The 26,256-nt window shown below is 43.2% G+C and overlaps 1 protein-coding gene across 1 annotated transcript in view; it reads left to right on the top strand.

Annotated features, from left to right (window-relative positions):
- The window catches only part of elp4 (elongator acetyltransferase complex subunit 4), a 56,407-nt gene extending 30,789 nt beyond the window's left edge, over positions 1 to 25,618 (top strand). Inside the window, exon 10 of the mRNA XM_030415392.1 lies at positions 24,765 to 25,618. Within this exon, the coding sequence (XP_030271252.1) occupies positions 24,765 to 24,902 (138 nt within the window). The 3' untranslated portion in view covers positions 24,903 to 25,618. The remainder of the gene's footprint in view (positions 1 to 24,764) is intronic.
- Positions 25,619 to 26,256: the final 638 nt, after the last annotated feature.

Genomic DNA, 26,256 nt, shown 5'->3' with positions numbered 1-26,256 from the left:
TTCACTGTATCCTTAGCTTCTGATTTATTTTATGGTTATCTCTAAGGCTTTAGACAATAGCGTCGACATTCGCCTAAGGTCCATGCACTTTTGCACAAGTCTTAAAAACTGTTTGCAAGATTCATAAAAGGGTTCACTGTGAATCCTGTGTAAGAACTCTATTGTTTTTCCTCAAAGGCGAGCACAATTCACCAGATGGTTTGTGCAGACTTAGGTGGACTTTGTAAATAAAAACAAATTCTCAGGAGAGCGCATACCTCCACCAAGGCCCAACAGCCCCCTTTTGTACTCTTTCATAGATACTGGCCATCTAAGTACGCCTGATTTTTTTCATCAAGATACATGCATTACTCTCTGAGACATTAATGAAAATACCCTATATTGCAATGTTAAAGACGTTGAGAAACAAAAACCTGAAATTATCCCTTTTTCCAGATCCACAACCAAAAGTTAATGGGCTTCTCTGGGCCTCGACCCATCCTCCATCCAAGTTTCTTAGACAGGTTTTTGTGTGATTCTGCTGACAAAGTAACCAACAAGCCAATGGTCAAGGCTAAAAACATTACCTCCTAGGCAGAGCAAATTAGTCAATATGCAAATTCAACTGCACGAAATAGAACATCTGCATTGTTTTTGAAAAAAACTTACATGTTTGTATTTGAAAGTCACAACATTCAAGTGTTCAAGATTCCAGATATTCTGCACTAAAACGGCAGCAACACAAAGTTTACGCTGTTATTGAGACTTGAGTAAATAATGTCAAAAGGCAGAGGTTGTCCTCTTTTGCCCGATGTGATTCTAAACCAGATTTAACTCCAAACCAGCCAAAATGAAACCGTCCCCTTGCTACTGTTGGTCCACGGAGAAAGTTAAAATTGCCACCATGGGCACAAACAGCTCCATGGTCGGAATGGTTCAAAGGTGGAATGTTGATCCGGAGCAGGAGCATCAAACTCAGGAAGGCTCTCTGCTGGGTCCTAAAAATAACTTTCCCACACTCTCACCGCTCAGTGTCCTGGGGGGGTCAGGAGGAGGAGTGTGTGTATGTATTTCTCTGTGTCTGCTCAGTGTTTATGTATGTTGTGCTGCTTGTATTGTAGGTACATTTGAAAACACAGATAATGTGACCAATTTTCACTTCATTTACTTTTTACTCATTTTTTATTTTCGCAAACTGTTTTTGTTATTTTCCAAGTGTCTCCGACTCTCTGGGATCGCTTTTTATTGACATATCATTTTGGTGTTGTATTAAGTAGTTAATTACCCAAAGGACTATTACTAATGGTTCTTCCAAGGCTGCTGCATTTTGACCCTTGATAAAACTTCAGTGCAATCAGTTGTGGTCAAAAAGCAGTATGTAATATATGATGGCAACCTAAATCAGGCTCCTTAACGTTATTGTTCTATGAATCCGCTCAAACTTGTCTGTGTGAATTGGCCCCTTTTTGCGCTCTCGCTAGTCAGTAACTAAGAGTAGTTTAGACTAAGAGACTAAAGCTTTGTTCAGACTGCAGGAAAATCAGATTTGTCTCACACATCAGATCTTTAAGACAGGCTGTCCACACTGTTATTTGAAAGTGATCAGATCTGATTTTTTGGTCCAGACATCTTTTGAGCCATCCTATTTGCATGGTTTGCTGTGGTAATAACATAGGTGCAAGTAACCACATACACCCATTGAATCATGACAAATTGGGATCCATGATTTTGCCTGTCAAACAATTGTGCTCTCATTTTCTAATCTCACTTTATTTCAGCGTTACAAACTATCGTTTATTGTGTTGTCTCTCATACTGCTGTGCTAGTAGCAGCATGGATTCATCTCCGATGATTCTGTGACTCTAGATTTGTTGTAAGAGAATAGAGTTGCCATCTCCCAATGTGGTTTGGACCTGATTTGCAAAAATCCCATTTCATGTGTTTTCTTGCCATCTGGAATCAACCTGGATATGCCAAGAAATTGTATAAATGGAACAAAAGGCGTACTATCATTGTCTGTCCATGTAAAGAGACATTTTTAGAGTCCATCTTTTCTTGGCCACACACAACAGAATTTGTGTGCTTACCACATTCATCTGTTTGCATCACAAAAAAGTAGGCTTAAATATGGCAGATCAGTTGGACACTTATCCTTTTACAAAATGCTTCTGTCAGCGATCCGTCAATGAGTCTTTGCTTGGCGAAAACAAATTGGGTCTCTTAATCCTCCTTCTTTCTCTTTATCTCCAGGCACACCATAAAGGCATTTGTTTCAGCTAATCATGGGAGCTACTTAACCCCTGCTACTGTGAATATGGTTGTATTTAACAAGGATTCACCCAATAGTCAACACTGAGTTATTTAAAGTGGTGTTGGCCATTGAGAGAAGTTGGCCGGCCGCTGAATGTAGCGGCGCTCATGAATTTTACGAGGGCAAGTGTCACTGTCCTTCAGAGTTCACAGGTGGCTATTGAATGGCCCGGCTAGATGATGGAGGATAGTTAGGACACAATATAGAGCCCTGAATAGACTTTAATTACACTCAGCAGATGAGTCAGAAGGCCATTCGAAGGACAATCCTGCACTTCAAAAGGCAAGTTGGAGGGCAAGGTGATGGTACCCTATCAAAAATGTTTCGACCCCATCCATGAATTAGGGTGCCTGCGTGAGTCAGTGGTCTTGTGTTTATGCAGCAAAAATAGAACAAACTTCTGTGTGCATTCGCATTTTGTGTGTGTGCGCTACCTCACACACACACACACACACACATGCAGAAACACACACACACACACACACACACACGTGAATGTGTGAAGGTGGGGGGAGGCACTGGGTGGGAGAATACTCCAGTGTGTGGCTTAACCAAACTTTCCTTTTGTCCCCAACAATGATGAGTGATGATGAGTGACAGGGGTGTTAGGAGTGGGATCTGGGGAACAGAATGCGCCTAAGCAGTGCTCACCCAAACTCACACAAAAGGCAGCAAAAGGTCAAATCTGAGGCAAGCGTCTTATCCACTGGCATATAATATTGCAGCATGTTATGCGTCACATAATTAGCTAAAACATTTAATGCCTCTTAACTGTTCTCATGCCGACATGTCGGTATTATTTATTTGATACCCGTTTCACCGACACCATGGCCCATGATTTTAAAAATGACTTTGAAATCTTTTTTTTTGAAGTATACAAATTCTGGCAGTTATTGATTATCAAAAGCGTTTCTTCTGGGAGCCTCACCCCACTGAGCCCCTGAAATGCCTCTCGCCTTTTCTTTGCCCTCATTTTAACCTTGAGACGCTCTCTCTCTCTTTCCCTCTCAAGACTTCCTTTTATTAATCCAACCAAACTGCTTATCAGTGTACCCTCTCACTCTGAAGCAAGTAAGAAAACATGCACAGTTGTCCTTTTGTTAAGCAAAATCCATACATTCTGCTTACACAGCCCAACTCCACACACAGAAACCCCTCCCTTTACCCCTGCACACACATTATGCCCCACCGCTAGCCAGGGATGAGGAGGACTTGCGTGCAAGTGTTTCCCAGGAGGCAGTTGTAGACTGAGGGTTCTGAGGCCCGGGGATGGCTCTAGATGGCGGTTAGCGAGGAACCAGTATTTTTTTTTTTGCCTGCTCTCCTCCTACCCCTCCCCCTTTCTGAGCTCAGGCAGTGATCGTAATGGGGGGTGACAGCTCACCTCTCCCTAGCGTGCCTACGGTCCTCGGAGCGTTAGACCCCCCCGCGTAACCCCACCACCAACCCCCCCAAGTCCCGGAAGGCCACAAAGGTTACTCCATATGTTAGTCTGAGGATTCTTATGAATCTTTTTTCTTTTTTTTTTTCTCAGACAAGTATATTCCATGGCAAGTCTAGGAAAGATTGATTAAATCAAATCAAAACAGGTATCTTTCAGCATGATCCCCTCATCATAAATACATTTGCCTGGTGCAGAGTCTCTTTCATTGTTTTATTTGTTTATTTATTTTTTTGCTCTGTCATCCCTCTACCTCTTGTTCTTCTGTTTGAGTTGCGACTCATTGGTGTGAAAAGATCCAGGGCCTGGAGTTTCACATCTATTAAAGGCTTCATGTTTGGAGAGGGAAGTGATCTGATGGCCTGATGTTGTACGCTCACTTAGACAGACTGTTTGTATGGGGACGTCATGTGCGCTTGCTTCATCAACCACTCTGAATACGAGCGTGTGCGCGTGTGTGTGTCTGTGTGCATGTGTTGAGCATTTTAATCCTGGTATTTTATCCTTAGACGCCTTTGGAATAAGTCTCCTAAACATTGTTTTACTGCTTATTTGAGAAAAAGGCGAACAACCATACACCTCAGCTTAATTTAAGTTCAAAAAGTTTGAAGAGCTTCTGTTTTGTTTTTGTTCACTCAAAGGTGTGACAGGAATATTGTATGTCTCTGTTGCAAAGTTTAAAGAAGAGCAACTTCATTAGCTCATATCAGAAATAACCAGCTTACCTCAGCAAGAGGAAAGATCCCACTGAACGTCCCTCTCCAGATGAATCTCATAGGACATGAAAGTTAACAGCCTCCTTTGATGCACATCCTTAAAAACACTCTGACATTCAGCAGTCATCTTTTGAGCTTTCTGCATCAGCAGAAGTCTTGCAAGGACATGGGAGATGTAATGCACAAAATTATAATTAAATCAGTACAGTGAATTTCTCGCACTCAAAAGATAACACATCTTGGTGTGTGTGGGTGTGTGTGTGTGTGTGTGTGTGTGTGTGTGTGTGTGTGTGTGTGTGTGTGTGTGTGTGCGTGCACATAACTTTGAGTCTTTGCAAGAGTGTTAATGCGTGGATAACCGGCAAGTAAAATTGTATAATGAGTAGTGTGTGCATTGAGAGAAGGGGTTTGCGTGCTGTGATGAGCGAGGAATAGAGCACAAAAGCATGTGTAGTGGTGAATATTAGAGTGGGCAGAGTGTTAGCAAGGTCACTCTGTGTACAGAAGGAAGTGCTTTCCCATTTCAAACTCACTCGCGCTCCCTCTCACTCTTTCTTTTGTCAGAGGCTCCCTGCCTCTTCTCCTCTTTTTTTAATCATAGTGAGCTTTTTAAGAGTGATGTACTCCCTACATTTAGGGCCCTTATCCCAACTGAGCAGCCTTCACATTCACCCTTTTCACCTCATTTGCTGCCAGTCACAAATTTATAAGCTGGTGCCTTTTTTAAGATGTTGTAATTAGGGTGAACTAAAGCAGGGTGAAGCTAAATTCAACCTCATTTGGAGGTTTAGCAAAAAAGATTTAAAAAAAAAATAGGCCATCTCATTTGGATGGTCAGACAGAAGTGCAAAGACCCAGCAGCGCTGCTGTGGGAATCAATCTGTGATGTTAGAATATGCAAGATAAGTGCCAAAGGGGGTGTGTGCAGCTTCCCGGCATCCTCTCCAAACACCCTGCAGGCTAAAGTGAAATCCCAGACACACCCTACATATCACCCCATTTTGCACATTCCCTGGTCAATATTTTTGCATATTCCTGCAAAAACTTAGCAGCTCTCTCATTTAGAGCTCCCCTGTGTAAGTTTTAAGGGGATGTATTGGCAGAAATGGAATATGATATTCATGATTCTGTTTTCATTATTGTATATTCGCCCGACAGAAGAATCGTTGTGCTTTTGTTACCTTAGAATCAGCTTTTAGGCTAGGCTGAATCCTCGTGGTCATACTGTGACGTGTTCACTGTCATCACATCAAGTCTGTGAGGGCTTGAAACGGCAAGGCTCATAAAAGCCACTAATAGACGGACCTAAAGACTACAATAATAAAATGCATTTTGATTGATTCTACAGCCTACATGTCTACTTGTTTCTGTATCATGATGTGGTTGACTATTATTTCTAGAGCACACAATTCAAGTAATGTTTAGATAATGTAATTGTTTCAAACATTCATAGCAAGTTCTGCTTCTCGTCTGTATTGTAATGACTTGTGAGGAGTGAAATCAGTGAAGCCCGGTGGACTCTGGAAGCCCACAGAGAGTCTGGTCGACGGTCCTTGCAGACCGGACTAATCGTGGGTTCAGCCCTTGCATACTTCCTGCAAACACGCCCAAAAAATCTGCGTGTCTGCAAGTGTGGTAGAGTCTGGACATTTGGCTGCATACCTACAGAGGGAGCGGGTCATCTTCTATAGAGTCTGCCATGTTGTGCCGCCATGTTACTACAGAAGCCCAGAGCAGGCAATGCAAACACTGGCTTTGAAGTGGGCCTTTCGCGTTATTTGCAGCCACCGAAGAGTTAGGGTGAATGAGGGGTATTCAGTTGGTTGCAATCCATCAGTAGCCACTTAATCCTACACACTGGACCTTTTAGATAATCATCCTTTTGTGCCTGTTTTTATAGCATTTTTTCATGTGTTGTTGTAAATTTAGTATTTTATGCTCCTTGATTTTTCCTGTACTTTTTATTGTTATGAACCAAGGCAGATTCCTTGTATGTGAAAACCTACTTGGAAATAAACCAGATTCTGGTTCTGATTCTGATGTGGTGCTTTGGGACACATTCAGTGCCTACTTAGATTTTTCAGAGTATTTTTTTTTGTTAGTAGAAGGAGCTTTCTATCTTTCCTCAATGTGGTACCCAAGTGCATCACCACGTCTGGCCTTAATGGCAGCCTACATATCAGAGAGGAGGCACTGGCCTGGTGTAATCTGACTTGTCTTAATTACAGGCAGTATCCAGTAATAGGCTGCTTCCATAGATATCAGCCATTAGAGCAGTGTCTCTGACGGGAGAGGCTTGATTGGCTACGAGGTAGGTGATAAAGAAGCCATGCCTCATTTACCTCCAATTTTTTGTTCACACATCCCTGTATTAAAGTCAAGCGTGAAGATGGCAAAGGACTGTGTTAAACTGATTTATGTGCTCTCCTATGTGGTGGTAGCTAATCTGCTCCTCCTGATTGCATTGTCAGCAATCAGTGCCCTGCTCTACAAGTAAATGATTTCACTGGATGGAAGTTATTTCAGCAAAGTTTCAATGCTGAAGTTTTCATTAAACGCTGCCTTTTCTGGACTCATTAAAAATGTATATCAGTCAGGGATTCCGCTTCTGTTGTGGGTGTAGAAAAGGACCCAGCCCTGAGGCTCTTCTCGTATCTCTTCCAAAACCTCAAACCAGCAGCTCTTGTCTGCTAATTGAACTAAACCACAAGAAGCGTCCTCAAATAGACTTTACAAACTTGAACAAGAACCCCTTCTTTCAGCAGACTTTTAACTGTCTCCGCTCAACTATCCGCACTCGTCTGCCTTTCTTCTCTCCCCGCGAGGAGACACACGCCCTTTGACGAACTCATTGTGTGCTGTACCAGAGGTTGAGCTTGTATGCTATGATTTACATTGATGAAAACGATGACTTGAGCGATATTGATGATACATTCGCAATCCCTCCATCTCGCCAATTCACACTGCTTTTGTCAGCAGCACCGGAGCAGCATGCGATTCCGATGACATGATATGTTTGAGTAATTCCACAGACGGCTTCACCATCCATTTCAAATGCCATAAAACAAAGTCAAACCATTAAGGATAATATACCCATTATTAGTATGGAAATTAGAAATGGAACGCCATAGAGTACTGAAAGCTTGTCACTTGAGTGACAGTTAAAGACACTCCTGGTTCAGTGCACTGTATTTAAGATATGTTTGATGTTTTTCAAACTCCATATTTGGCATATTATTCTCGGGTGGCGGCTCACACCTTGTTGGTATTTAAGACAGATTTCGACGGATATTACCGGATTGTGGTGGCGGTTGCATTTAAGGGTGCAGCTCCCTCATAACAGGGAGGTGTCGTCTGCTGACAGATCACTGTCTGGATGAGAGAGCACAGCAGCATCCCACCTCATTACCGTAGCAACACACTAACCGAGGGACCGACACACTGCTCTCTGTGATTAAGATGTAAATTTCCTCTAATTGGAATGTAAATTCATACATTTATATGAAGACGTCAGCTGTCAGATTGCAATATTGTGTCCTTTTTTCTCCCTCTCCCCTGTTCCCCAAGCAGGGAGTAGGTGCCTGTAATCTGTATCATACTCCCGCAGCCCATCCTGGGACTTGCCGTTTGTTTAATGTCGGGCCCATTGTCCTGCATCCAGCCCGTCATTGTAATGCTTCCCATTCATGTTTCTATGTTTTGTTGCAGTCTGATTTGCTCTCGCTACCTGTGTTTGTTCCTCCATGCATGGCTGAGCCGTCGGGGCTTTGGGGACGGGGAGAGACTTTGAGACGGGGGGCTGGGGTCATTGGGTGGCCGTATTTTGTGTGTGCATCGATTACTTCTGCTGAATGTTCCTCAATGCAAATAAGTCTGCCACTTTGAGAGGAAGCACATGTATCTGAAGTAATTAATTTTACCCTTGAATGCCAGCTGTGGTGTTGGTGTGATGTGTTCCAAATTGAGCCTTCTCACCAAAAAGGTGTTAATTTAGGGATTTGGCAGATGAAGTAAGTGTGTTTGCCAACATATATGGCCCATATAGCTGGGATGCATCGTTTTTTTGTCCTGATAATTCTGAGATTGCGACTTCATGTGGGGTTGTAAGACTACATTGTGATACGGCACATTTACCCGATTGCTTTTGAATTGACACCACCAAAACGTTGCAGTAAGTTTTGTTTAAGTTATGTCATTGTGTGGCTGCCTATTCAGAGGGGGGTTCTGAATGGATGGATGGACAGATGACATGCTTTTACAATGTGTGTTAATGGTGTTAAAAATGTTAATCTACTTAAAAAAAAAAAAAACCCTCTCAAGTTTCCATCTCTTTTGTGCATCTTTTCCAACAGTTTTAACATCCCCCCCATTGATGGAAGAAAAATGTAAGATATTCGTTTTACACAACAAGCTTTGCAAATACCTGTTTCAACAGGTCATGAACTGAACTTATCAGCATGTGCAAAAGAACAACAAAATGTCACACCTGGTATGCTCAGAGAGAAGTATTTCCAAATGAGGAAGTCGAAGACAGCAAAGACTTTAAAAATGCTTTTCTATTTCTATTTTTCGTTATTAGCATCTCTAATATTATTTATACCCAATATCAATCACAATTCTTTACTAGTTGTCTAAACCAGTAAAGAATTGATCTTGGGTTGCAAAACTGATCTGGGGGTCACATTGCAAAATGATAAAGTGTGTTCATAATATTAAACCGAAGCCTCATTTGTATTTTCCATATACTGTAGTTTATATTTACAAACTCTCAGTACATCATGATCGAGTGAAAGTATTTGGCTGTCGTGCCGGATCTTGCACAGCAGACATGTTTTAATGAATGCAAACAAAAGGCGACATCCTTTTTGTATGTTTGTGGTTTGAACAGATCATCAAGCATATCTGGGTGTGTACTCGAGGATCGTGCATATCTCCTGTACATTCCTGTCAGGCACAGCTAGTGTGTGAATCCTCACAGGTCACGCAAACCTTCCTACGAAGAAGGTTCAGTTGCTGGAGACGCGGGGCATTTGTGCCATTTTTCACACGCTTTCTGAAAAAGCGCTTGTGCCAATATATTAAAATGTGTTTTTCGTATGCGTGCCTGCCTCCAGACCATAATCAAATATAAACAGTAGCTCAAAGACAATATGATGTGTTCACAGTGTATCAGTGTTTGTGAAAGGCGCTGCAGGGTTTGACAACAGCATGTGTGGGTGTTGTAGGGTGCTGTAATTTAAAAGCACTGGAGCTCTCTTGCGGAACCTCTCGGCCATGTGTAGCAACAAAGGAGAAGAGCGAAAGGATGAAGGGACCTTTTATTTTTTGTTTCAGTTGCAGGTCAGACAAGCTGAACCTTTGTAAAAGACACAGTGGTTAGTAAAAGGCCAATAGGTCTTCACGTGTCTGGCCTGTTGTGTTGCAGTTGACAAAACCTGGGAGTCCCATGCCGTCTGGTTGCAGCTGAGGGTTGAATCCTGATTATGCTGCCATAGCTGTTCAATGCTACTCCACCCACCTGTGGCACCAGACCTGTGTGGCTTGCCCTACCTCTATTAGCCCTCCATCAGGAAGGAATCCTAATAAACCGGCTCCTTTCACTTCCATTTCATCCATCACCCTCTGTTTATTACATTGAATCAACAGCGCGGAAAAGTGACACGTTCCCAGCCGTTGTTTCTGTTAACCAGGAATCTGCCTCTGGTCAGGTGAACGGGTTGACTCTGGTCATGTGGGTTTTTCTCAAGACCGGGATGTGCTCGTTCATCGTGGTGACTGGAGAGCTGCCCAGTAGTTACATGCTGATGCACCCCTCTTACACGCCATACTCAGTGACTTACCGTTCCACCCATCACCTGACTGTTCAGGTGTCAGAGAAGGAAGTGAATCATCTCCTTTGCCTTTGGGTGACAAGATAAAGGTGGCTCACTTTCTGTACATGTTGCTCCTTGATAGAGATTTAGAATTTGACATATTCAGACCATTATTTATTCAGTCTTTTAAGATATTAATAGTTAGGTGATGGTGATGAAACTGTTACACTGCCCACCCCTGTTAATAATGATAACGTTTTACACAGCCTCTCACTTACTTTCCTTAGGCTACATCCACGCATTTTGTTTTGGTTTTAAAATGCAAATATTTTTCTATGTTTAAAGTCGAGTATCAACGCTACTCCAGCATTATCAAACCCCTGAATTGAAGAGTTTTGAATTGATGCTGTCTCTGTTTCATTTTGGAAACTCTGGCATTGCATTTTGATGTAGATTTCCGGAAACAGAGACTCTGAAATGCATGTTTGCTCCCCAAATGGGTCTTACCAGTCACAACATGCCCTTCCCTGATTCATCATGAACTTAAGACATCAGCTTTGACGATTAGTGTTAAATTCAACATGGAGAGCAAAATTACAGGTGTTGTTGACCTTGTTGTTTATGCTAGAAGCTGTCTCTTTTTTTTTTTCTTTTTCTTTTTTTTTAACTTTTTTGCCATTGCTGTCCTACAACGAAGCACCCAACTGCTTCCTGATTCCACTTTTACAAGAATGGCCATGTGATATGCATTCTCAGGCCTGTTAGTATTAATGGAGATATATCTGTAACAATGCTAAAACCCTCAGAGATCTATTTTGTTATGAACATTATTTTAACATGGAAATGCCTAAATGTGGATGTAGTCTTAGACCTCTTTTGCAACACACTACCACATGACTAACCACGGGTTGGCTCGCCATAGTCACAGAACAGACATAGAAGAGGAGAGGTAGGAAGAAATTGGGTGAGAGACAGAAAGAGGAAGAGAGAGAGACCATTTTGTCCCCCAGGTATGACAGAGTCACTCATGCAGAAAGATCCCACATGGAGGGAGGTGGTAGAGAGGGTGGGTGGGGGGGGCATGAAGGAACTCTTGGCTTCCTCTCCTCGTTCGTACCCCCCTTCCCTGAAAACACATCTGTCTTCTTTTCTCTGCCACACACCTTTTTTCTGCATCCTTCGCTCACCTTCTCGCTCCGGTAACAGAGACTCTTCGCTGTTAACAGCTTCAAATGTTTCCTCGTAGATCGGCCAGAAAGTTCATTTCTTCGGAGCCCTTCTTGTCACATTCTGTGCCAGCTGCAATATTTTGTCAAACTTTCTAGGGATCGAGCTCTTTGGCTGCCAGGTCTTTCTCTTTTTAGCCAATGTTCTTTGGCCCTCGGATGCACTGCTGTTAACCATTACCCCGAGCGGTCCGTCTTACATGCAAATATGTGTCGGCGCTACAGCGATCACCATTTTAGTCCGCGGCAGAGCTATCTCATGGCTGCATGCATTAAAACAATTAAACTTTGCCCCTCCCCCGCCACAACAATCATTTGCGGATGTGTTGGGTGAAATTTAGCAAGAAATTATCATTTTCTGAATCACTTCACTCTGCTTGCTTGGTGTTTGTTTCATTCTTTCTCTTTCTCCCTCTCGTCTTTGAGCTCTCTAAAAGACTTGGAGCCCCCTGCATGTTCTTCTTTTTGCTCCCTTTCTCTGTACTTTTTTTTCATCATTATCCAACAGCACTTTTCTGTGCGTGCAAATGCTTTCTGAACGGCGTCCTTTCTTCCCTTTCAGGCTGGATGTCATTGTTGCTGCCTGTGGGCTGGGTGTATTTATTTAGGGGTAATTGGTGTGTGGATGAGTGAGGTAATGAGGTGCATCCACACTTGGCTGCTCCCCTCCCTGAGAGCCTGAGACAGACGTAGCCTAGCTGGGCTCCGGCTTGAGCTGTACCACACTGATGTCTCCTCGACACAGGCCAGAATGGCTCTTTCATACCCAGGTGGACAAACACAATCACTGGGGCTGATACCTCAATGAGGCGTCTGTAGTTTGAAGTGGTGTGTGTGTGTGTGTGGGTGTGTGTGTGTGTGTGTGGGTGTGTGTTTGTGTGCGCGCATGCAAGCGCATATCCTCGTGTGTGTTTATGTGCATGTATTTGTGGGTGGAGTGGGAAAAAACAGCGCTTGCTTGTTGGCCTGCCTCTGTCTTGAGTCCTTGTTTGTCTTGCGGCTTGTGTTTGTATAAGTGATTTTCGCTGTGTGTTTGTAAGTGCATGTATATCAGGCTGAGTGGGTGTTCAATGGAGCTCAAGGAGGACCTCTGGCTCTCATAGCCCCCTGCCAACCTCAAACTGCCCCTGATGTCCTGCAGAGTTACCTAATGATTTCACTTACACCTCCCCTTATCTGTCTGGCCCGTGTGGCAGCAACCGTCTGACGCTTCAGCCTTTACATGCCATTTGCTGCCTCATATCCTGTGAAATTCAATTGCACAGCTCTAACTGTAGCCAGTGTAGGGGGATCTCCCTCTCTCTCTCTCTCTCTCTCTCTCTCTCTCTCTCTCTCTCTCTCTCTCTCTCTCTCTCTCTCACTCTCTCCTCTCACACTACTTCTCTCTGTCTGACATCTCCCATATTTGTAAATACAAACATAAACAGTTCCACCATCACACTTTTTTTTCTCTCCATATTATCGCAGCGTAACGCCGCCTTACCGTGTTTTAGCGCTCTAAAGTTGGCCCTTTATTTCACCCCTGTGTGTCGGGGGCCGACTTTAAATGAGATGCAGAAGTTTTAAAGCAGGAAGCTCGGATGTTCGAGGCTGCCCACAGGTGTTCGGCGGATAATATTATGCATAGATTGTTTTGTTGTTATCAGGGTAATTGGTGTAGACCTGCCAGCCTTTGATAGACACACAATTACTGTATGTGATGCATAAGTGGACTCATTTTAGGGCAGGATTTTGAGTTGCTAATGGTGCATTATTCAGCTTTTGGTCTGTCCCCAAAAGTGCCGGGCCAAATCAAACACGCCGCTCCAGGGTAATTGAGGCCCACTCCGCACCCCCTGCAGTGAGCAAGGCAGAACTGTAATCCCCTGACAACTCTGACTTGGCCCCAATCTGGCAGGCCGCCCATTTCCCAGCAAAACGCCTAACTCGACATCGGGGGAGAATGAAGAAGCTGATAGTCACATTTGGAACGCTTTCCAATTTTGTTACTCTTTTCAACTCGGCAGCAGCGCTCTGCAGCCACCTCAGTACTTACCCTCACTTTTTTTTTTTTTTTTTTTTTTTTCAAACTACACTTGGTGGAACATAATTGCACACTAATTACACTCCGTCAAACTAATATTCTTACACATTAGTGTCCTCGAGCTTTTGTGGTTTTATGATCAAAGGTTTTTCGACAAATAAACGCAACCACAGAAAAGCTTTAATTTTTTTCTTCTGAAGATGTTTTGCTTCTACAACTGAGTGAATCGTCAGTAATTACAGAACATTTGAGCAAAAGTTTGTAGTGAGTTTTGGACTGAAATTCAGATGCAGTTTTGTGAAATTAAGAAAAGCAATCATCTTTATTCTGATTGATGGTCAACTTACTAACCAACCTTCTAATAAATACAGATTATTTTTGCTTTATTGTAATATGAATTATTAACTATAACTATTTGTCCTAATTTGAGTGCATGTAATATATTTTTTTGTGCTTTAAGAAATGTATTTCTACCACAGCAGCTGTAGTCGTAGTTTGTGTCCGTCTCATGATGTGGTCCTCATTTAAAAGTTATTTACTAGATAATGTTGTACTTGAAGAAGCTTAAAAAAGACATGTTTACCCTTTTACACTACTTTTGATGCAAAAATCTTATCTTTGCTCCATTTTTTTCAAAGATGAACTTAATAATTTTATGATCACATGGAAGCAAAGTAAATTTTTACAGCTAACAAATGTGACATGTTTGCACTTTTTGGGGAAAATTAAAGTGTAAAAATACAATTTCAGCAGTATTCAGTAACATTCTTAATCCTGTTGTAACAGGTTGAAGGAACAGGTTGAGTCTTTAGTATTTTGTGCAGATACAGATTGAAATCCTTGAAATGCCATCGACAACATCTATGTAAATGTAGTTTTTTATAATGCAAATTTATTTTTCTTATATAAATTTTTTTATATATATATATATTTTCATTTGTGATGTTTCTTGTCATTCTCTGCAGTGCCACCCTTACAGGGGTCATTTGCAGGCGGGGTATCACATGTATTAGCACTGTCTCCCTGATATTTAACTTTAGCATGCATCCTCCCCAGGCCCTGGCTCACTGTTTTAATGGCTTTAGTAATGCTTCACAATTAACACTCAGCCAGCGCTCCGGGTTAGGTAATGGCTGGTGTATTTCAGGCAAAATTAGAAAACACAAAACAAGCATTCCCCTTCACCCACAGTGCTTCCAGGACCTAGAGGTTATGGGGGAAATGGAAGGTGGTGAATTTTTTGACAGGGCAGCCGAGGTGATGTCTCATTCCCTCTGACATCTTGAACACCCTAAAGGTGGCTTTGCCAACAGTCTACCCAGGAAGCACCTCACCTAGCTGTGGCTAAATTTACACAAACCACCTGCCCACAGGGAGCGGGCTGGAGAGGAGAGCAGAGGTGGAGGTGGGGTGGGGATGGAGGGCAAATAGGAGAAGAGAGAAGGAGGGGGCTAGGAAACTGAAGTGTGTCTCTGTGTCACAGGATGTAATGCATTATAAGTGTTATTGCCAGATTTAACAGAACATAATGCTGTTAGAATAAAGGGAATTCAACTCAGTTGCTTCTTAGTTTGCCATGTAAGAATTTCTTTTCAGTTTTGTCCCCCAGATTTTCCTTTCTGCATGTCGTCTCTGTTGGGTTGCAAGTTTTCATCTGAGTAGAAACAGAGAATAGGGCAGACATGGGTTTTCCAGAGTATCATCTGGAGTTTAGTAGATTAGTGGAACGAAGCATTTTGGCTGTGAAAGAAGTGACCTTCGTTTCAGAGTGTCACAGACAACAGTGGTCGAGTGATGATGTGTAGACATGTGTATTGCCACATCCAAGGCCTCTGCAGAACTAAATCTAAAATATCTCCTTCTAAGGCCTTCTAATGTTTTCCACCAATGTTTTATTGGTTCTGTTCTTAAGCAAACTCATTTCTTTTTTATTTTGAGTTGCGGTGAGCATTTTTATCCTCCAGGACATTTTAATTTTACAGCAGTAACACTACTAGTTGCTTCTTGCCTGTTGACCATCCATGTGAGAATAATTGTAACAACTGTGTTAGTCTGTAGCACCAGAAGTTCCTGTATGTCTCATCTTACTAATAGAAGTTCCCTCATTACCATTGTTTATTACCCAAGTTCTCATTTTCTCAGTTTTAGTACAAGTCCCTGTCTGACTAGTTTCAGTATATCATTTTCTGCTGCAACATAAATTGTTATTAATGTTTTATATTGCCACATTTGAATCTAAGCCAAGACTCAAATTGTGCCCTTTAAAACTGTATATTCATGCATCTTATAAATTCGCTCAAAGGCTGCATATATTGAAGCTCTCAAGATGGACAGTCGAATAGATCGGTAACAATTCTAGATGCTCCCCAGTGGCAGAGTTCAGGCTGTTTGCCTGTGGGCTGATGTGGAGTGAATGGCCTTAGAGGCTCTAGGCTGGTCTATGTGTGGCCCGGCTGGTCCAAGTCAGCAGTAATGACTGGCTTTGGCCAGCATGCCTGTTAATGTGAATGGGGTTACTCTGGGCAACACCTTTTCAGCTGGGTCCTATGAAGTCCCCAGTATGGTGGTCTTTGTCCACACAAGGGCTGTCCTCTCAGCAAAAAGGGCTCCTTTTTTGTGAGGACTATCAACTAGTGATGGATTATACCCACCCCCCTTTATTCATCCGGCCAGACTAACAGACACGGATGCATGCAAACATATACACACACTGACGCATACATACAACCAAAAAAACATCAAAAGTCTTACAAAAACCTTATCTCACAAAGTTGTTTCATAGATAGTTAAGATGCGCACGCACAGATGCGCACACCTTTCATTAACTAGGGGTGGGAATCTCAAGGCACATCACGATGAAAGAGCTAATATGCAATTATTAAACAGTTATCGATGCATCAAAATGTCTTATTTCTATTCATGATTTATTTTTTCTCACACTGTGACTACTTTCTACTTTTAAAACATAGCGTATTTGTAAGAATCCATAATTAAAATAAACAGATTAATTTAATCTCATTATCTTGGTCCACTCTCAGCCATCTTCACCAAACATCAAGAGGTAGCTTAGCTTGAAGTGTAAAGACCAGAAGGTAAAGTTTTCTTCATGATTAATCTTCTCTTCCTCCTTAGAGTTACTTAGAAAGTGTTGTTGCGTCTTTTATCTTCAAGTTTTCTTGACTGATATTTTTGTGTATTTTCCTTAACTCTCTCATGGAGAGATAAAGTTGAAACCCTCAGACACATAAGCATCAAGAATCCTAGTCTGCCTCACCTGGGTTAGACTGTTGGTATAAGCCTGCCATATGACGGCTATTCTAGCCAGTATTCTCCTCCCCCTCCACTATCTGCGTTAGCGTTTTCTAAGTTCCCACCTCGACAGGAAACACCAACAACAGCCTAGTCATATTCTGCTTTGTGTATTTCCAGTTCTGGGTGCCCCATTACATCCTGGTCTTTTGCTAGCACAACAACAGACTATTTCTCTGTGAGAGTGGTCGCCCCTGCCCCTCCCAAGGGGTCATCCACATACCCAGGCTGACACAGTAACCCCCAAACGACCTTTTGCTTTGCCAAATGTTATGCCTGTATACTGCCTGAATTACATCACAGCGCAAACGACGAGGGGAAAAATAGGGTCTTCTGTTGGAGGGAAGGGTTGGGTTCAGGAAACCCTCGTTGTACTAGCCGGCTTTGTGCGCTCATGTTGTAAATACCTCTGTGTGACACATGCATAGGCAAGTGGCACTGTGCGTCTGTCTGTTTTTTGTACATGGGTTTATGCACTTGTAGACAGAGTGCAACACTGAAAAAAGAATAAATAATGTATGACCAAATATCCTTGGTAATGCTCTGGCTTTTATTTTTTGGTGACTGAAGCAGTGACAGAGCCAGTTAGGACAGTGATCTTGGAAATTTTGCTTATTCTCTGTGTATCTTTCCAGATTTCTTCCAATAAAGGACGTCACTGCTCCCAGCCAAGAAGTAGTCCTAATTAAAACTTGTCAACAATCACACATTGTTTTTTTTCACCCTGTTGTTTTGTGTGAGTTAGGCAAACACCAATCATCATTCCACAAAGGGGGAAAAAAGATTCTTCTTTAACCAATCAAAATTGTTTTGAGTAGTGCAAGGCCCAGGCTGCAGGGACAGTGACCATGCTAAATAGTGATGATGGGACTTGTTTTGGTGGAACATTTGCACATGGACAGATGGATACATGTTGTCCATGTTTCTGTTCACATGCATTAGAATGGCTAAATCCCAGCAAAAGAAAAGTTAAGAACTGCTGGCTTGTTTCTGTTTCTACCGTAAATGTTTCCTAACTGGATCAGAGTTTGGGTAACTCGCCATTTTCAGTGTGTAGGTTGCTAGCTCAGATGCTGTTGTTGTGTCATGGATTTTGAAAATGCTAAAACACGGATAGCAAAGGTGGGGAGGATGCCACCTTACATTGTCAGCCAATGGCAGTCTTATACCCACTGTCTACATTCAGTGAGTCAGACTAATAAGCCTGCTATAGAAGTGAGTAGGCAGATTTCATTATCATTGGAAAGAGTTTGGATAATTGCCTCCAGACTTTATGCTAAGCTAAGCTAAGATAACTGGCTGTTTGATCCAGCTTCATATTCAAAGGAGAGATATGAGAGTGGTATAAATATTCTCTGTAATTATCTGAAATGTAGAACCATTTGTTCCTGGTTACTTTATTCAAAATGTCAACCATCAAAGTGGTCTTTTATGAAGAAATGGGCTACTTTGATGTAGACAGTTGAATAGTGTGTTAAGCTAATAGCCTTGTGCAGATTTTTTTAAAAAATGATGTTTTGAATATCTTACCCAAGTGTGCTTATCATAGCAGGGCATCTATATAGCAGTAGGAAACCTGTGTTTACCAAAAGTGTCAGTGATGTTTTAACCTGAGGACGTTTACATCAGAGTAATGGTTTGAGGGGTTAAATGTGTGTTTGAGGGGGTGGAGGGCACAAGAGGTCCCCCAGATATGCTGTCATAACCCATGCAGCCGCGCTCTTTGCTATGGCCCTATCGGTAGTGAAGGCAGCACTTAGACATGTTTGTACTCTACGCCCTATATTCCTCTTCCTTTCTCCCCAGGCGCCATGTCACTCCAGGGGCGGACCAGCACTCTCTGGCTGTGCCCAAGTCCATAACACCAACTAACCCCCCCTCCCTCACTACCCACCACCACAAGGGTCAATGTGCCCTCGCCCCCTCACCCTGCAATGCCCACGGTCCAAACCAACACTGCCTTCCAAAGAGAAACAAAACCGAACTGAAAAGAGACAAAATGGCCCCACGCTGCTTCCCCTGTCAAAGCTCTTGACAGGCCCGAGCAGGGTCCCCCCAGAGGAGGGTTCAGTTGAAGATGATGACGACGGAGATAACAAGTCAAGTTGTTGTGTTACAGCGCAGTTACACTTTGGCCCTTGTTTGTCCATTTGGTTATTCAGAAGCATTGCGGAGCTAACTGATTCCCATGCATGTCATGTTTAGTAACATGACAGATACTATCAAATGCTGTTTTGCATCAGTCCGTGGAGCGTGAAGGGTAAGTGAGGAGCTAGCTATCCAAGAGAACAGGAATAAACATTCCATTAGGTATTAAAAAACCCTGAAATATTGTCAGCTAATCAATTTCCTGTTTGGACATGCTCAAGTCTAATGAAATTCAGTCAGTTATTAGTCCCATCCCATTCTTCCAGTGTTTGGGAATATAATTACACACAAAATGCTTACTCATCCTTCTGCCTGCCTACTGCCTACTCTGTCAGATGCATTAGCCATGAAGCAGAAGAGATGAGGAAGCCTGTGTCTGTATCTGTCTATCTGTCAGTCCGCCTGAATGTCTGTATGCCTGCCTCTCAGATTATCCTGGATCAGGCAGCAGGTGACATAGCGAGCAGGTGACCACCACCCAATTACCAAAAAGAAACTTGAGATGAGCCCCAGCATGGCTTACATTTGTTTCTTTCTTCTCCCCTTTCTTATGAAATGTTGATTTTCATACAGCAGGCAAGTCAACAGGACAGCACAGAGTTGGAAATTGTACCCCTTCTTACATGTTAGGTACTTTTTTGCATTTAAATTTTCTAAATTACAGACAACAACTACCAAAGCCACTACTCATAATGAGGACTACAGGGACAAGGCTCAAAATGCCCTGACAAAAATACATGTCATATTTATTTAACAAGAAGAATCACATAACTGAGACACAATGAGGAACATAGGTGTTTGAACAAAGAATTTCTCTAAAAATGGTGAAGTCTGAGGGATAAAAACTTCCCTAGTCAACAGGTTATACGTGGGGCAAGGTCAGGGATCGTGTTGCACTCTTTGTTACCACAAAAAAAAAGAGGAAGGAAGAGCTTCTTCTCAGCTTTTGTTAGGCGCAGGTGGGCTAGAATTACCAACTTGATGGGATTCATGCCGAGTTGTTTCTGCATTTTTCTGGCAAGGTAGCGGAAGTATTCTCTGAAACTTCAAATGCAAATGCAATGATGAGTTTGCCTCGCCGATAGAAAAGCACATCTCCTCACTGTGTTGGGTTTTGGTTTACTGAAGTTAACACTCGCTCCTGTAGGTCCACCAAATGATTCCCACACAATGCAGTGTAACTTTAGAGGTGTGAGGGATTACGGCACTGGGAGGTGATTTAGCTTGGTTTAGTGACTGGATAGACCAGCAAGTCTGGGAAATTTCTACCAATTTCGTTCTGCTTCCATTGTGACCCTTGGCTGGTTGTAGAAATAGGACTGCAAATGGAGGACATTGACCTGGTGTCAGGGACAGACGTCCACATTAGTTCACAGTGGCTGCACTGCAGCTGTGCCGCTCGGGGAAATGGAATTGGCAAAAGGTATCACCTCTAATGTGACCACTGTCCATACTGGACATGTGGTATATAAATCTATTGGAACTTGATTTTTATAATCTATCCTAGGGAAATGCTGTGCATCATTACAATAACTGGAATTTTTTATTCATGCACAGCAGCATATAGGAAGATTGCTTAGTCAACATATCTTCTGTGATTGTAATGACTTCAGCTTAGTGATCCAATGTTCAGTTTCTCTCATTTCACTGACTTAATAGAGCTTATAATATGCTGACCATGTTACAACAATGATTGTGTTAAGTAGGTGTTTATGGTAAATATCGTGTCACTTCCATGAGCATGTACCAGCATGGGCTAATCTGATTGGAACAGCCAGACCAGTCGTCATGTGTTCCAACAAGGTGTTGGGTTTCCCATAGTTCTAAGCTGTACAGTGACACGGGCCATTTGAAAGTGTGGCTAAAACCCTATGGAAGAAATGACTCGTTAAATTAGCACCTAATACTCCAGTCATTAGCAAGCCGTTACCACCAGTGGAATGCCTTTGATGGTGCTGCTTTGTGTGAGTTGGCCCCGTTTAAGCTCCACTCGGAGAAATTTGTCCATGTGGATCGTGGAATATTTTGCGCTTACGTAACGTTGTAATACTCATAACCAAAACATGACAACAAGAAACAGTGATTTGGTGCCTTTTTCTGAGCCATGTCGTGCTGATGTGATATCCATCAACAACTGCTGCTGTATGTGGAGATTGTGGACAACCGGTTACAATCAGCATGAAACGCAATATTCCTTAAGAACTGGGTCTTTGGGGTGTTTAGTAAGCCGAAGGGGATTGTCCATTGTGGAGTGATATTGGTAACCCTCTTAGGCAAAGCTAGTCCATGGGCCAGCCCTGAGGGCTCATTTCAAGTGCTTAGCGCTCGTTTGGAGCTTTGTCACCCCTCACCCTGTTGCCAGCATGGCCCCAGCCCCTCTGGCTGTGGAGCGGAGCTGAACCACGAACCTTTACCCCTGCCCGCCACCAGGGAAGGAACATCACAACTCTAACACACACTCGCCCACATAACTCGCACTAACATTGTGGCACACATCCATTTTCACTCCACCCCAATGCACCGCAACCAATGGTCTATTTTCCCGCCGTCCACTCCCATCCAACACCCCCCCCCCCCCCCCCTCCCTCTCGCTCCCTAATTTTTTTTTTTTTCCTCTTTCTCCACCCTTGTGAAGGTTGCCAGGCAGCAGAGAAAGACTTCACACACACATACACCCCACTATGCCTCTGAGGGTTTTCCGGATGTCCTTGTTTACATCATGGAGTGTGCAGGTCGCAGGGAAGCAGACTCAGAGCCTCCCTGGTTATGTCTGTCCAAGTCATAACTGACCTCCATTCATTTGGTGTCAATGCAAACGTTCATGGCAGCCCCGCAGTTGGCTTTAGCATCACTGCTGAAATAGGTGCACTGCAACTGCATCATATTTGGGTCTAAATTTCAAAGCCAGGGTACAAATGATTTATAACTACTCCTTGGATTGTCCTCATTCAGTCGACTCACATTGGCAGAGATATTAAGTTAGTTTATTTGGAGTGAAACTGACTCTAAAGTAAGTTTTTATAGCCTTGATAACCAATAACCGCTCTAATATTGGCTGTCACTGATGTGCCGGATGGTTGTTGACTGTTGCCAGGCTCTGTTTTCCCTCTGTGTGTGTCAAACCGATCGATTGGTTTTGTCTGCCCCTCCCTCCAACTTTGATGTTAACATTGATTGTTCTCATCTGCCCCTGAACTCAAAGGTTAGAGGAGCTGAGCTACACTTCTGGATTGCTTTGACCTTCGCTCTGCACATGCTCAGTGGGTTCACGAAGCCCAGAGCCAAACCAACACGGTGTAGCCAGGCCCGTGGGTGCGTGACAGCCAGACAACGGTGTGATGTCTCTTTTTTTTTTTTTTTTTTTACTCACCCACTGAGGATGATGTATATGTGATTGATTTTTCTCCCACCCCTCTCTACCGTGTTTCCGCTGCAGTGCGCTAAGCAGGACTGAGTCCAGGCTTGATCAATGCATTGTTTTTCTTTTTCAATCACACTCGAGTGAGCTGAAGACACGAAAGGTTACACAGGTGAGGTTTGGCAGGGGTGGAGGCAGAGCAGAGCTTCTGGAGGCCCCCTCAAGGCCAATGTATGAGTTTGCATGGATGTTTGTGTGTGTGTGTGTGTGTGTGTTAGAGAGAGGGAGGGAGGGAGTCAGAGTTGCATACAGAGGAGAGTTTAACAAATTTATCATGTGCGTTTCCAACAATTCCCCCAAATCATTCCTCAAGAGGTTAGTTCAGCTTGTTTGGAAATCTCTAGACCTCTCCCACAGTGGGAATCTTCCACCCCTTGCCTCTATAAGTCCTTTGTAACCTTACCTTTACCATCTTACATTAAATTACAGGTCCTTCACAATGTCTCAGTGCTCACCTGCCCCAGATAATCTGCAGGGCCGCATGAAGACTGCTCCTCTTGTTTCCTCTACTTGCCTGACAAACAGTCCCCTGACACACACACAAAGGCAACAGAAAAGAGACCATTTGAGCATGACGCGCCTCTTACCCGTTAGCCACAGTCACAGGGAGCACAAGGCTTCGTACCGGACACGATATAAAAACTTCTGCAGTTCGGACTTTCGATGCCCCTAAAAACAGAATTAAGAAAAGGGAGGAAGTAGTCTCCCCTAGAGGGGTAAAGAGTGTCGCGTAGTCCTGAATTATCTCTTAGTAATAACGCTGTTAAACCCTGTACCCAAACACCTAGTCATTAAGATAAAGATAAGTATCTGTGGGAGTGGAGGGGCTGTCCCCAAAGCTGCATGGCTGGAGGGGGTGAGGATGTGATGGGCAGGGAAGGTTTAGAGGACTGGGGTGGGGTGGGGTTGGGAGCGGTGGCTTTGGCCAGTGGGTTTCAGATGTCATGGCAGATTCTTTCAGGGGCAAATTACAGGGTTTAACTTCTCTTGTAGCCGGGATGCCTGTATTCTGATTCAACTTCCTCGATAGACACTCGAGCGACAAGCTACTCGACATCATTGTCAGGCGCACACTTGACTCTGGAGATACTTCACCTCCTCTCAGGCTCTCAGCAACCTCTTCAAGACTTTTATTCGTGGAGTGCCACTGGATGCCCTTCCTGCGGCTTGTGGAGAGAGCAGAGCAGCGTAGCCCCACTTAAGCTTTATAGCAGTTAGCGTGTTGGTGTTAGAGGGCTTTACATGAGTGGGCCTCATTAACCTCTTAGCGTCTTTGTGCTTTGAGTTGGCACAGGGCTGCTCCATAGATAAGCTTTACTACGAAACAGCTGAAAGTCTTGATTCTAATGACTCTTGGTATTAGCTGCACATAATCTGGCCCAGTTGCCAGGATATAATGTTAGCAATTAACGTTTGTGCAAACCACAGATACGTCCATGGTTGACATTTTATAGCAAACATGGCATATCACGTTTCCATTATACGCTTATTAGCCAGCTGTCACATCAGGAGGTGGTGAAGTTGATGGCGTTATTACAGCCAACAACAAAAAAAATGGTTGTTTTTTAAGGAGACCTGTAGATGTTTCCAGTGTTTTTTATGGTGACCTAAAGCAGTTTTCACGGGGAATGTCAGACCCCCTCCTACTGTGATCGTGGGGAACAAAACAGGTATTTCAAGCCAAACCACGATGTCTTCCTAACCCTAACCTAATACATTTTTGGCCTAAACCTAATTCGGGCATAAGCACAGTCTTATGACAGGAGGGGGGGGAAAAGGAAAGTCAATCTAAACAGAAATCAGTAGAAGAAGACAAAGCATTCAGTTTAAACTTATTTGTGGTTTTTCAGAAACCTACTTCACTAACATTTATTCTGGTGAATTGGTTGGTAACAAGCACAACAGGTTAACGGAAAGTGCAAACTAATCCAGATTTCACATGCACATTGTGTCTGAACGCACGCTTTCTCTCTTCCCAGCTCATAAATGCATGCTGTTGTGTCCCATACACAACTTCTCAAATCACCCCCTACCTCACACACACACTCACACACACACACACACACACACACACACACACACACACACACACACACACACACACATTTCCTGTGATCTGTAACAGACCTAAAGCTCTCTGAAGCATTTAGCAGCACGCTAGCAGGATTACTCCAATGCTGCCAGTGCTGAGAGGAGTGCTGAAGCATCTAATGCAATTTCAACCCAACATGGGTCTCTGTGAATAAACATCACTGAAGTGTACCATCTACTGTATGTTGATCCACTGTAGTGCTTTCTTTTTTCTCTATACAAGCTGATCTAATACCTCCCCTCCCTCCCTTCCTCCCTCCCCCTCCCTCCCTGTCTCTGATTTCTGTAGAGACTGCATTTGCCTCCAGACTTGTCTGAGACGGTGAGTCGTGTGAGCAGGGGGGAGCTGGCAGCAGCGGCCACAGCGGCCTCAGCGGCCTCAGCCTGTGGCTCAGGCTCTTCCGGCAACAAACACCTGGATTTCTAGAGCTCCCACACAGTCGCCACGGGCAACCAACACCTGGACCGCGGCTGCGTTGCCCTCTTTACCACGGTGACCATGTTGTTCCCTCGCCCACATAATGTCAAGCGCGATAACCCTGCCAGCCATTACCACCTGCCAACTGTCCCAGTCAGGGGTGAAGATCTAAACATTCACAGTACCTTGTCTCATTACGGACACATTTCATCCTCTATCTCCTTTTTAATATAAACCCACAGTCTGTACGCTGATATTTGCATTTGTTAATCGAATGGATGTTATTGGCCATGTATTTATACCCACAGTTTGCTTCTTTTTTTCTTTTTTTTTTTACTTGCCAAGACTTGAGCTCCGTGGAGTTTCAAAAATATTCCATGAAGGTGTATGATTGGCAGAGGGACTAGTTCTGAACCCAAGCAGAATCAAAGACAGAGGAATTATTTAAAATTTGGTACGTTATGTTTGCTTTTTGTTTATCTCTGCATCTGTGGATCTTCATTACAAGTAAAACGTGATCATGAAATGTTTTTTACCCTCTAAAGACTCTACGCTACTGGCAAACATTAAATAATTTAACTGCAGTCTCAAAAGCTCTGGGCCTGCTTCATAAAATAAGTCCTGCCTAGGTACACTGTGTAAAATACTGGGTTATTTTCTTGGATAATGCAATGTAACCGGCTTTTGTTCAGCTAAATAAAAGAAAATAAATACACATTACACAACATATGCTCTTATTATTCAATGTTTTACTTTACTGCATCTCAGGAGCAGAGAAAGTTGACTACCTGTGAGAGGATGTAGTGCAAGTGCATCATGAGATGATGATCTTTGCTCTGCCTCGCTGGTTTCAGGTTCGAATAGGGATGCCTCCACCTGACCCTGAGACTGTGGCGGTGAGTGACGTCTACCTCCAGTAAGCTGGAGAGCTGAGCAGGAATGTGGGCAGAGGGTAGGAGAGCTGGATTTGGGTGCAGGCTTCACACCTCATCAGGCATGTTTGCTGGATGAGCTGCTTTGCCATGACAAGCCCAAAAGAACAAATTAGGTCAAACGGTGACATGGAGAAACAGAGAAAAAACAACATGAAAAATTAAATGTTTCATTTCTGTTTTTCCTCAGTCCGCCTCTGTTGCCAGTTTGAATATTCTCGCCGGTGAAAAGTGGCAGTATTGGTAACCATCTGCAGCACGTGCTGGGAGAAGGTAGTGTTACCTGACAGTTTCATGCATGAATGGAGGCCTCTTATATCGGGTGTATGAGAGAGAGAGATGACACACACAGGTCACATATACAGGTGAGCAAAAGCTTGTGTTGTCAAGATGAAAAAATCTTTTTTTTTCAAGTTGTTTAAGATGTGACA

Source organism: Sparus aurata, chromosome 4 (assembly GCF_900880675.1).
Source record: "Sparus aurata chromosome 4, fSpaAur1.1, whole genome shotgun sequence".
Taxonomy (NCBI): Eukaryota; Metazoa; Chordata; class Actinopteri; order Spariformes; family Sparidae; genus Sparus; species Sparus aurata.
The sequence above is the reverse complement of the archived record's forward strand: the minus strand, read 5'-3'. Positions and strand labels throughout refer to the sequence as shown.